This window comes from Nothoprocta perdicaria, unplaced genomic scaffold (genome assembly GCF_003342845.1).
Source record: "Nothoprocta perdicaria isolate Ctin4 unplaced genomic scaffold, notPer1 scaffold_30, whole genome shotgun sequence".
NCBI lineage: Eukaryota > Metazoa > Chordata > Aves > Tinamiformes > Tinamidae > Nothoprocta > Nothoprocta perdicaria.
In genome coordinates this window covers 2,186,217-2,199,197 of record NW_020455533.1, presented here as the reverse complement: position 1 = coordinate 2,199,197, position 12,981 = coordinate 2,186,217, and the positions used below count along the sequence as shown (strand labels likewise).

The window sequence follows — 12,981 nt, the reverse complement described above, 5'->3', positions numbered from 1 at the left end:
GAGCCCGGTCATTACGAGGCTCCTGCAGGACCAACAGTGAAGTCCAGTGCCGGGTGCCGGGGGCAGACATGACCCGTGGGCCTGGCCGGGCCACGTGGGGGCTGCGCCAGGGCTGCCCCAGCCCCTGCCCCGAGCCGGCCCCTCGCCCCACAGCGAGACCCGCTTTTCCTGGGGGCCATGCCAGGGGGAAGAGGAGGAGGAGGAGGAAGGCTCTGGGTGATGCAGTGCCCTGGGGTGCCCCAGCGGGCTCCGCAGAGCAAAGGCTCCCTGGGCATACAGGGCCCCAGCACCAGCCTTGGCGGGAGAGATGGAAAAGTGCCTTTTGTAGCCCATTTCTCTGGTGGGATTGAGGAAAGTGTTGAAGAAAGAGGGCTGTGGATGAGGGCACCACAAGAGGGATTCGCCCAGGGAGCGTGCAGGGTTTGCGCTCCTGCCGCCCCCGCACATTGTGAAACGGCCAAGGGCAAATCCCAGCCCGCCGAGCCCGGGTTGCACCAGCTCCCGAGCGGCGACGTGAGCACGGCTGGCGCCGGGCTCAGCAGCCCTGGGGCCGCTCCGCTCCCAACAGGCGTCCGCAGCCAGTGATCCGGGCGGCAACGTCTCACGGATTCTCCAGCCCTGCTCCAAGAGGAGCACAGAGTTCAGTGCCGTGGCAGCCCCACAGGGCTCTAAAGTGCCGGTGGGAGCAGCCGCCCTTTCCAGCCAGGCCGCGTTGCAGCCGGTAGCGTTTCGTGTAGTGCTGGCTAAAGGCAAATATTTGAGGCACTTTAGTCAGCGGGACATGACCTGTGAGCTGGGGAATATTTGCATTACTCCTTGTTGGAAATGGCAATTACAGCAGAGGTTAAGTGGAGGCACTGGCTTTTCCTCCCCAAAGCAGGATTCCAGCATTCCCTGCTCAGAGGCTTCCGAACTGCTGCCTCAAGTAATTCCCACCTCCCCAGCTCTAAATCTGGCTCCTTTTGCAGATGACATTAATGCAGCTAGCTCGAAATCACAGTTCCAGCCTGGTTTCGCTGGGTGGTGGGTGGAAACTTCTCTTGGGCTGGGGTTCTGGAGAGGGGACAGGGATGGTGAAAGCCTCCAGAAACGCTGGTCCTCCCTGCAAACGCCCCAAAGGAGCTGAAAGATAAGGGCACGGGGCCAGCTCGTGTTGTCCTCGCGCTGCTGCTGAAGCCACGAACCAGTTTCGAAGACCGTGAGCAAAAGCACGTGGGTTTTATGGCCCTTATTAAACCAGCTTTCAGCTGCAAACGCCTCTTAGTCTCAACTGCTTTTCAAAACTCCTTTGGTGCTCGGCTGTGTGTTTTGGCCTCCCACGGTCTTGAAACGTCTCCCGGGCCTGTCCAGCCGGGCGCCCACAGGCCAGGGCTCCTCCTGCACCCGCTCCCGTGGTTAGCAGTTGAGTTTGGAATGAGCCAAGCGAGGGGAGTCAGGAAGGAGGGAAACAGAGACAGGTGAAGCTTCATGGACTGTCACAGAGCCGGAGCTTGGCAGGGCAGTTCACACACCAGCACTGATTTATTCCATCCTTTATAGGGAGGCAGCTGCAGGTAAAGGCACCATCTCCTCCTTCCCTCTCCCCTTGGGGGCAGCTGGGTTCGGGTCCATGCGGAGCTGCTCCGGTACCCGAAGGAGGGGGAGCGGCGGCCCCGCGGCGCGGCCCCGCAGCGCCCGCGCTCCGCGGAGGTCTCACCATAGAGACCCGCGGCTCGCCGCCACACACCCTCCCCGCCCCATCTCTCTATGGTACGGCCGACTTCCGCGTGCAGCACGCGCACGCTGCCATTGGCTACCGGCGAGGGGGCGGGGCTACGCTAAGCGAGTAGCAAGCGAGAAGGGAGGGATGGCGGCCGGGATGGGACAAGCGGCAACGAACCTGATTGTTTTTATTTATTTATTTATTTATTTTTATTACAGGTTTTTATTTAGTAACTGTGCGGTTTGTTCCTCCTCTGCGCCCGGGCCGCAGTCTGAGCCTCACGCTTCCGTCTTTTCCAGGATCCAGTCCGCGTAGTGCGCCACGTTGGTGTAGACGCCGGGCTGGCGCGGGCGCGCGCAGCCCTCGCCCCAGCTCGTGATGCCCGCCAGGAACCAGAGCTCGTCGTGCTTGCAGGAGAGCGGCCCCCCCGAGTCGCCCTGCGACACAGGAGGGGAACAAAGGGGCAGCCCCGGCCGGGGAAACCTTTCAGCACGGTTTCCTCGAGAGCTACACTCACAGAAGTCAGCAGCACTCGGTGCTCACACCAGCAAAACTCCACGTTTCAGATACTCCCACCTAAAGCTCATTTACACAGTGGTCAAGCAGATGTTACTCTTTTTTCCCCTAGTAAATTGACTTCTGAGTATTTCCCTGGCATTGCAATACATTTCAACTTCCCATTAATGTCCAAAACAACTGACAAATGTACATGTATATTTATGTACCTATATTGATTTGAAACCCAATGAAAAAGACCATATGCACAACCAAGAAAAATACAATGTTATTAATATAACCATTAAGGAAATTACCAATGGAAAATATATTTGCCATTTTTGTTCAAGAGTAAAAAAAGCAGAGCATGTGAAGCCACGTTTTGACACTTTGAAATTTAATAATGAACTGACGAGTCTGCTCAAATTGTCTTTAGTCCATTCCCCATGTAAGTTAAATGATAGTTCTGTTTGTAACTGTGTTTTTGTTCTTACTATAAACAGTTTAATTATGGTTTGCAATAGTGTATTTGCATACGTTACTATATGCTTTTTTACCTTACAAGCATCCTTTCCACCGTCTTCGTAGCCGGCACAGATCACCCTGTCATCTATGTTGCGGTGTCGGTACCTCACCTGGCACTCCTCTTTTGACATGAGGGGAACAGTGACCTTCTGAAGAATGTCTTCGACGCGACCTAAGCAACATACAGGTTAGAGCAAAGAAGTGTTTAGTCCTAGCGAAAGAAAAACTTACATTAAAATCTAGAAATCCTCATATGGTGATACTATAAAGTTAGAGGCCACCGCTTTTAGAGTGATGTTGGCTTCTGTGACACTGTCTTTCCTTTTTCTTTGATAGCACCCAACATTGACCATTAATAGGAGTATTTTGGTAACACCATTTTACCAGCATGTACCTCTTTCTTTCCTGTAACCCCATCCAGTCACCCAGCAGTTGGTATAAAGTGTGTCAGCATCTTCTTTCGATGGCAGGCAAATGGGTAGTTGAAGATCTAAAATACAATTTGAAATGTTAATGGCCAGTAGAAATACTTAAAACATTGAAGTTTCACAGACACCCAATGCAAGCCCTGGTGATAGGCTTTATGTTTTGTCTCTTATATTATGGATTGCCCCAGTCATATAAAGAAAAGCCCCCCATGCTTTCTTCAAAGCCAACTGAGTATGATTGTTCTCAAACCCCATTAATTGCATATTAAAGGAAACCAGCCCAAGCTTCATGAACTGCAAGAACAAAACCATCCCTACAACATCCTGCACGTTTTCAGAATTCCTCCGGAATACTCTACATACCAGTAAAATTCATAGGTGTTTCCAGTTTCATTAAGGCAATGTCATATCCCATCTGCGCAAATTTATACTGAGGGTGAACAATAATCTCTTCCACTCTGAAGAAGGGCGCTTCTGCTTTTATTTCCGATTGTTTTAAAATTCCCGCATAAACACGCCAGATGTTGGGATTTGCAAGACTGTGGGAGAGAGACAAACAGTCAGTGTGGGGCACACGGATTGGCACTGCCTCGGAGCTGGCATGCAGGGGTCAGCTCCTGAGCGCCCAGGGAAAGCCCTGAGGCACCCTCCCCATTTCTGTTTTCACATTCTCAAGCTCTAAATTTTGAATTTTTTTATACGAGAATATATAAATATGCTAGTTGCTTCCAAGCAACAACATCTACTTCTTATTTTTAAAATATATTTCATCTTTTTGCCCTTTAACATGCTGACAACTTCTACAAACATGGGATGGCAGAAAGATAATCACGTTCTTTATATAAGGTTATAGGGGGCTCAGAGAGTATAACCACTTTAATAGCTTTTGTCTGTAAAGGTCAAATGTTAGCAAAACTATTTCACACTAAAGTTAGATTACTTAAATTGGTGTGTCTAATTTCAGCCCGTGTTGCTGAGTCAATGTTCTCATCTTTGAAACATGTTACCTGTTACTTGTCCCAATACAGAACTTTAACATTTTCAATGTATAAGTACCAGGATAAGGTGCTTTACAGATGCAGACAATGTAACAAAGAAAATGGATCCCCTGTACGTCAGTAAAATCAGCTCTTCAAAACAGGAGTGGCTTCATTACCCAGATCTGATGGTAACTTGGCCTTCAACAGCAATACATACACTTAGCACCCACCTCACAACACAGTGAGCAGCTGTAAGAATCCACTGGTTGCTGATGATGGAGCCTCCACAGATGTGTCTCTGTCGAGACAGCTTCACGTGCAGGCTTACTTGCCAGGGCCACTCGCCAGGCGCTGAGTCGGTCCCTCCAACAATCCTTATGCTTTTTTCAGAATGCTGCATACACACTGCAGAAATAAGTCAGAAAGGGTAAAGATCATTTTCACTCACCAGGGAAAAGACAAAGATGAACTGGGTCCAATCTTCTACTAAAAGGTAATACATTTCTGATTGTAATGTTTGTTATATGCTAAACATCATGACCTTGCTTATATGTTTACAAGGTATATGCTATGCAGGATTGTAATAAACTATGTTCTCTTTCAGAACACACAAGAAGTCTCTTTACTATTTCAATGCTCTCTGAGTGCTAGGGAGGCTTAGGCTTCCTGTACTGAAATCATTTAAGATTTGCCTCTTTTAACTGAAAATTTTACTTACCAGTACTGGCCTTTTTCTTACACAATCTTAGGGAGTATCCAGAGATCCTTCCTCCCGTATGCACTATTTTCACTGGGGATCCACTTGAGGACATTTTCAGGTGACACTTACACTTTCTGCCAATAAATTAACGTAAAGATTCAGTTTTGCAATGTGTACACACTATTCCCTTCCTAAGTCTGTGGGGTGACTCTTCCAGCAATCCTTAAAAATTTTTTTTAGATGTATCTCACCCTTCTTCATTGCATGAATCTTGGAGTGGAAAATAGGTGAAAAACTGGCAACGAATCATGTCTGTGCAAACTTGCTGACAAGCTTTGTGTCCTTTAGCATACGTGACATTGAGTTCCTCTCCCACAAAGTTCATATTCATGTAAGTGCGAGAATTGCAGGCTGCAAGAATGAATATCCCAAACATCAGTAAGGCTAAGTGTCATGATTAATTCAAAATGAGTATTTTGAATTAGTATTGTAATTTCTTCTTTACCAGGGAAGGATCTTCTACAATTTAGGAGGCTAAAGCCTGATACAGCTTTTTCTCTTGATACAAGTGCATCTGGTATACCACTTCTTGATGTCTTCAGAAGGCAAAGATTTCTAAAAACAAAAAATTTTAAATATAACTTATTTTCTTCTCAAATTCTAAAATTGATGTTTTAGGTACTAATAAAGAATATTCCTTATTAAATGTGCTTTTTTTTTCTCCCACTTCTACTGTAAAATATATTTCATATAAAAATGCATTAAAGAAATGCTAACTCAGACACCAAATTAATATAAAAATAGGGCCTGTGCAGTTCTGTGAAGTGGCATATGGCTGGACTATTAGAGATTGTATAATATATACATACATAGAAAAGGTGACTTGAGATGATATATGCCATCTCAGTTTTGCTGCTCCCTGAAATTTCTTTGAAACTTTATTCTTCTTTTCACATCAGTTTTATGTGGAATTTAGGTTTTTAACTCTTCACACTACTAAATACAAAAGAAAAGGAAGTTCTTTAAAAGAAAACACTTCACACCTGTTTACTTTATGCAAAATCCTTTCAAGTAAATAACTTCATAATGTAGGAAAACAGTTTTCTTGAAATATGTCTTTAAGTCAATCCGTTATTCTTTTTAATGCTTATAACTTCTCAGATTACTGCCAGATATGCAGCTATGTTACAAATGCCTGGTTACACTGCATAACAGATGAAATACCCACAGAAAATTATGAAGACAGAAATAAAACATGTAAAAGCCAATGCTTTACTGGAAGTAACCTTCTAACCTTAATTTTTATAAATTAAAGTTAATAAAAACCTTATTTTTCATAAAAATTAGTTAAAAATAAAAACTTTACTATTTTTTCAAATATCTACTTAGGTAGAAATTAAAGTTAGTGATTATATTCACCTTTGGGATTCTATTTGCCATTCCCTGGTAAAGAATGTAAAGAACAAGCAGTTTGGAAAATAAGTACAAGTAGTTTGGCAGACGGAGATATCAGGAGTGAAAAAAGTTGTAATGTTAATTCCTGAAAATTCTTTATGTTCAAAAATGTCCATCAGACAATCTGTATAAGACAAGAAAATAATATCAAAATTCAAAAGACTTTCATAGTATTATCAAAAAAAGAGAGACTTACAAATTATTTAATTTGTTTCCTGGTTCACTGTTTCCTTCTTTTGTGACTGATATGCTGGAAAGATACCGTAATGTTTTAACTAAAAAACTCTTTATCATGAACATTGTTTTAAGTGGGTAACCTTATGCAGAGGATTATTGAGCAGGGATGAGGATAAAGGACAGAAGCAGAGAAATGACATTTAGACCTGCCAAGGGAAAAATACGCAGTAACATTCAGTGAGGATTAGCAGGGGAGCTGCTGTTCTGCTCAGATGGGAAGAAAAGCTAATGACAAAAGCCATAAGAAAGACTAAAAAGCATATTGCCTTTTTTTTCTCCCCCTCCCTTTTTCCAGAAAACTAGTTATGGTTATGTCAACACTGTCATAAGTCATAAATATCTTTGATAGTTTCTTTTTTATTATTATTATTATTTCTATTTAAAATCATACCATTTGGGCATGTGCTTCAGTCCCCTGAATTCTTCTCTAAGCAGGGCCCTCAAAGTGCTAGAATTTTCCTTTCAAGCATGAATATGTGTCTTTCTAGTCTATCTTACAAAGCAGCACTCTGGGAAAAAAGAAAACCCTCCAATCTTTCATATATATATATATGTAGAGAGAGAGAGAATAGCTAAATTGCTTCTCTTTATACCTTACCACAAAATTCTTCCTTCTTTTCATTTTTTAATCTCTGATACAAAGTTAAAATTGCAATTTAATCAAACTAATCTTATGAAAGCCTTCTTTAGATCTTCAAAAAGATCGGAACTTCTTTAGTGCTTGAGTACTATCTATATTTCCAAGAATTAAGAATAACATTATTACTTTTTTTTTTTTTTTTTTTTTTAACATCACAAAACATATATGTCAGAAATAGAGTCCCTTGTCATCCACCACCCTTAAATCTAAAGTGAATCAAAAGAGCTTTTAATAGTTACCTGTTTCAGAAAGCTGGCATGGCTTTAAAGAGAATCCGGAGACAACATCATCAAGCTCTCTTATGCTGGTTGGAGTTCCTAAGGTGGCATGTTTCAAGAAGCATTTTTTACTAAACGACAAGGAATAAAGAAAGCAGTAAGACAACAGGCCGACAGTATCCTCCCGGCACCTTAACTCCTATCGTGCTGTACACTTGGCCAGGGGTGGGAAGAATCTCCAGCCTCCAGAAGAACCTTTACATGAGGAACAGGTCTAGCCAAACAATGTTGAGCTTGCAAAATTGAGCAGGCTAACAGCACAACGACAGCACAACTAAAATTGAAAGTATTTCTCTGACTGCAATGAAGATGCTACTTTCAGAGCAATAAGCAGAGTGAGATTCAATAGAAAATAAAGCTGCTCACCTCTAAATATCACTTGCATTTTAATGTCTCCAACGGATTAATTTATTTTCAGTGCTATGACAACCAACTCAGTCTTTTCACAGTGGATGAATAAAACTAATATAGATATTTTCCTGCCAGTCTGAATCAGCATTTCAAGAATGACAGGTCAAGTTAAAACTTAGTTCCTTGTATAAAGTTTTTCACCTTAGATTGCTCTGAGATTTACCCTACACAAAGCCACAGTGCTGTCCAGGGAGAGGGATTTACCGAAGGCTCACGTTGTGAAATGTTTCTGAAGCATATGTAAAAAAATGGCAATAGTTGTCATTGGTACATTTTTTCTGACACTGTTGATAAGTGTCAGCCGTAACAACATCGTAATTTTTCCCTTCCATATCCAGTCCTTTGTGGACATCTGGACTGCAAGCTGGGAAAAACAAAACAGAAACAAATGTTCACAAAGCATGTGCCAAAAAGGTAAATGTTCAGACAGTGCAAGCACTGTAAACTCGTGCTACCACCCATGCTCATTTGAGTTACATTATACTTCTCAAATGCTTCAGTTCACAAAATCAGAAGTAGGGGCAGGCTGCAGTATTACACGGTAAAGGAAAGACCTGCAGACTCCAATGTTATCTTTACCTGCACAAGAGAGAAGCCCTAATACCTGTGGCTGAACCATAATGGGATTAATCATAAAGTAATTTAGATTACTACTGGAAAATATACTTTCCCATTTCAAAATTCAAACTGTAGTTTTAAAGGCTTGTCTATCTTCAGAAGCTGCTGAATGAATTAAAAATGGGGCATTTATTTTTGGGCCATAAAAAATGTTATAAAGAAAGTTATAAGTAGGCAATCATACATATCCTATGAGTAGCTTGCTGGAGGGGAACTGTAGGAGTAAATAGATTTCTACAGCTGGAGCTACGGTTGAAGCCTAAAGCAAACAGGACCCTGTGACTGCAGCAGAGCCTAAGTGGTGGATAGTTGGGACTGAAGGATGAAGCGAGTGGAAAAATTGTAAGAATTGGGAAAGAGATGTGGCAAGAAACATCCCCATCCCTGCTGTGATACAGAGCATAAAATTCATGTGTGAATAACTCTATCTTACCACTAATTTTGATGTTACACTGTTTTAAGGAATGTCCAGAGATGGCACCGTCCATATCCACTTTTGGTAGTGTTTCAGTATCGCTGTCTTTTAAGTAGCAGGAAAACCTGTGTTTTAAAATGCATCAATTCACAGCTTTTGCAGTATAACACAGTCCTTTATGTTTCACTCTCAGCTGAAATGTAGGCCATCTCTTCTTCCATCAACATTAAACAACTGAGTTTTAGACTAATTATACATTATTATATATTCTTCAATTTATCAATTTAAACATAAATGATACCAGATCTTCTATGGCAGCCACGTAACCTTCTTTGCATGCTTATGTTCTGGTGAAGCAGTTCGAGTTCCCAGAAATATCACATAAAGCCAGCAAAAACTGCACAAACGTGGTTACCTTTTTGTAGGATCACTAGTCCATGTTGCTGGCAGATAGGTGAAGAAGAGACACGTGGGATGGTAAGTACACACTACTTGACAGTAATTGACATTTGGCGTAAAAACCGTAGAGAGGTCTCCTCCTTGGAAATAGGTGTTTTCGTAGATCTCAGTCACACATTCTGATAGAGAATAACAAAACACATGGATAGGTAGAAGCCTGTATGTGCAGATAAGCCTAATGTCCTAATCCTAAAACAAATTAATAGAAGGTGCCCATCTGTGGAGTTTCAATTCAGTTCAATTGTTCCCAGTATTTTATTAACCCTCTACTTCCCTACGACCCGCCTTGAGCCCAGTCCGACCTGCTGCCCGACACAGCAAGTGCCGGCTGTTAGGAGAGCAGCATTTCAGGAACGGTGCAAAATCAAAACAAACTCGGCTATACGCTCAGATTTCTAGGACTTCATCACCAATCCTGCACTGAGGGTTCTCTGATAGAAACCACTCACATTGTACTGTTGATTTGACCAAAATTAAAATATCTAAGTGGCAACATTCTGGTCATACTCTTAGCTTTTGAAAATTGAGAATATGCAAGATATCCATGTAAAAACATATATAAAGGCTGTTTCACAGAGAAGCCCACTCTATGCACTTCCTATACGTTGTTTTCTGAAGGGGTAGTAAATAGGCCAGTTTGTAGCCTGTATCTATAAAATGACTTTTCTCAGCTGAAGAATGGAGAAAATATTTTTACAGAAAATAAATGTAACTGAAGAAGTTTTAGTTGGTGCTTAGACCCTGGATTTACAGCTCTCATAGTATATCAATAGTTATTTAAAACATAAACAAATATTTTTTAAAAAAGTTTTTAAAATGTGGCAAGTGGATTTTAGTTGATAGGATACTAAATAACATAATATAATTATACTTAGGGACTTTCATGTTTCCTGTACAAAAAGAAAAACAAAAGCAAAAGGAAACAAGAAACTATTATGCATATTTATCAGGTTTGCTAGTATTTTTTTAAAAGAAATTTCTTTCTTGTTCAAAAGGTTGTACTTTACAAGTATCAGGAATATTCTGGTGCATATACTTTCATAAGCTTGGTTGAAAAAAATTGTGTATACTCCCAGTAGAATTCCCTTTCCCAACTTTACCATTGACAGGAAAGCTTTTTTTTTTTTTTTTTTTTTTATAACTTATAATATTCTATATGAATTATGGAATAAAAAGTGCTGCAATTCTCTGCTGCATTAGATATTTTGATTTTATCTTCTGATAGTGTAAATTAATATATACACATCAATGCTTAATATATTTTACTTCTAGTAGCTAGAAAAATTATGCCACTCCTAAATACTTCAATATCGTACAAAGCGTATGTTTCTTCGGTCTTAGAAATGTTCAAAAAATTAGTTCTACTGAGATTTGAATCCATGTAAAACACTTCTTAATTAACACTTAATTAACAGTTATCAAACAGATTTTGTTTAAAAAAATTGCATTACCTAATTGTCCTCAGAGGAAATAGTTAATCCGTTACTGAACATAAAACTGTATTACATCTTAGTTCTAATTTATCAGGACAGGGAACTTCAGGGAAAGGCAATGGCATTTTGCATTTTGACGTTTGCTAACCAAAGTAAATCATTAACACGGAGTGGCACTGAAATATGTACACAGATACTGATTTTCCAGCGTTTCTAAGAAATTCTAGAAATCATTTTACTGAAACAGTTATTTCTGAGTTACTCATGCTTACTGGAGTAATCTTTTGAGTTGATGGGTATTGTAGAGATACTGCCTAAATCACGGGAATTGCACAGAAAGGAGCAAGCCAACTCTCGCAGGACCGGACTGTAGACACTAACATGCATCCTTCCACCAAAACTGCTTTGCTCTGGGGTTCTACTCACTCTTAATATAAATATTTAGGTCATTTTGTATATTAGCCTCTTTAATCCCCGCCTCCCCCTTCTAAAAGGTTTACTATTTCATTTGCATATTTTAGGAATTATATATTCACTTACCATTGTGAACTGAAGCAAATAAGAAAACAAAATAAAAAGTCAAATAAATCCAAGGCATCCTAAAAACAAACAAAAAAAAATATTCTTTAGGATATGCTTAATAAATGGCACATTGTTAATTTTATAAATTACCACAATGCATATCTCTAAGTGATTTACCTGTCTACCACTAATTCAAAATGGTATGGAGATACAGATTACCACTGTGATATGCAGTTATGGCTTAAATCCAGTAATATGCAACATCATCAAAAGTTTGGGACTTTACTGAGGGTTGCAAAGACATAATAAGACTTGCATAATCTCTCTTTTGTTTTACAGCAGAAATTTATTCTTGATTAAACTGGAAAACTGGAAGCAACATTTCATTAAGATGTTATTAACAGCTCTGGATTCTGTCCTCGAAGTTGGGCAGACACTATCATCAACATAGCAGACATTTGATTCACACTCACCATTTCTCTTACCTGTTACATAAATCTTGTGTAATTTCCTTTTTCTACGTGATACTCCTTCAACTGTGAGAGAATCAAACTAATCACACAACAGAATCCCTAACGAGATCAATACACATTGCCTTGTTATGAAAGCCTGTGCTGAATATCAATTGCAATAACAAGTACATACCTGTACAGTAGGTCTGGATGAATGGATAACATTTGTGCTCTACTGAAGATTTAAAAACCAAAATAGTCTCCAAATTGTGTTACATGTTACCGGGTCTGCAATGCTAGCTTGTCTTTAATATTTACTTTGAAATTGTGCTCACTTTGTCAATATTGTTACTGACCTTGGGCCACGTTTTCAGAGTGTAAATCACCAGCCCTGCAGAGAAATCAATAGACATGAATTCTACCGGCTGAGCATCTGTGTCTTGATACTTTATTTTTTTTTAAATAGAAGTCTAATCCCTGGTTCCAGTAAGTGAGACTCTCTATTGTGAGCACAAAACCTGCATAAAGAACATAAACATCACGGGTAAATCCTTAAATAATTGAGGGGCATTAGTGTGAAAGATTCAGATCCAAGTAAATGGCATCATTATGAAAAAAAATGCCAATGAGCAGCAAATCACCTGTGTTTTTTTCCTTCCCACCTTTACCATTCCAGGCACAGACCATAAAAGTCCATTTACCCAGGAAAAGATGGAACTTATACTTAGCTGAGAACTCCCGCTTTCAGAAGAACCTAAAATTTAACTGAACAACCTACAACTTTGTTTAAAAGGTGAGTTGGTTTAGTTTCTAATTGTTACAAGCTGAGAAGATAGGACACGCTATCAAGTGAGGTATTGCTGTATTCACAGGCTTGCCACAGGATGGCACTGATGCTGCTTCCACCAAGGCAAGAGGGTCAAGGATTCAACAAAGGCTGAAAAGTTAGATCAAGAGGATTCGTGTTCAGCAAACTACTAACCTTGCTATGAGGCTGTTCGTCCCTTGGTGCATGAAGGTAAAATTCAGGAAGGCAGCGGGGTATCAACCTCCTGCTGTGTCCAAAACGGGAGTCCCAAGAACCAGTGTGTGACAAGATGGCTGGAAACCTCGAGGGCCTTTGAGGCAGCCCTGGAAACAGTTTCGTGCAGCACTGCCACTGCCTATAAGTCATGCCGAGGGGCTGATAACATTTGCTTTATAACAACCATAAGTCCCATGCTCCTAGAAC

General features: G+C 40.8%; 1 protein-coding gene across 1 annotated transcript; it reads right to left on the bottom strand.

Moving 5' to 3' along the window:
- Nucleotides 1–1,931: 1,931 nt before the first annotated feature.
- Nucleotides 1,932–12,337, bottom strand: LOC112949925 (coagulation factor XI-like). Its single transcript, XM_026042378.1, has 15 exons — nt 11,944–12,337; nt 11,317–11,375; nt 9,300–9,462; nt 8,903–9,009; nt 8,056–8,215; nt 7,402–7,511; nt 6,250–6,409; nt 5,336–5,445; nt 5,082–5,241; nt 4,849–4,964; nt 4,361–4,535; nt 3,514–3,689; nt 3,117–3,212; nt 2,755–2,894; nt 1,932–2,139 (listed from the first exon to the last, which is right to left on the bottom strand). The coding sequence occupies exons 1-15, from the start codon at nt 11,973–11,975 to the stop codon at nt 1,981–1,983; spliced, it is 1,923 nt and encodes a 640-aa protein (XP_025898163.1). The 5' UTR covers nt 11,976–12,337; the 3' UTR covers nt 1,932–1,980.
- Between the last annotated feature and the right edge of the window lie 644 nt (nt 12,338–12,981).

What these genes read in the sequence shown, in the direction of transcription:
- LOC112949925 (XM_026042378.1), bottom strand. Translation starts at nt 11,975, where the DNA reads ATGTTATCCATTCATCCAGACCTACTGTACAG. An exon ending in TAAGAAAAAGGCCAGTACTG is followed by an intron (nt 4,536 to 4,848) that starts GTAAGTAAAATT and finishes TTATTTCTGCAG; the next exon opens with TGTGTATGCAGCATTCTGAA. An exon ending in AACACCTATGAATTTTACTG is followed by an intron (nt 3,213 to 3,513) that starts GTATGTAGAGTA and finishes ATTGTATTTTAG; the next exon opens with ATCTTCAACTACCCATTTGC.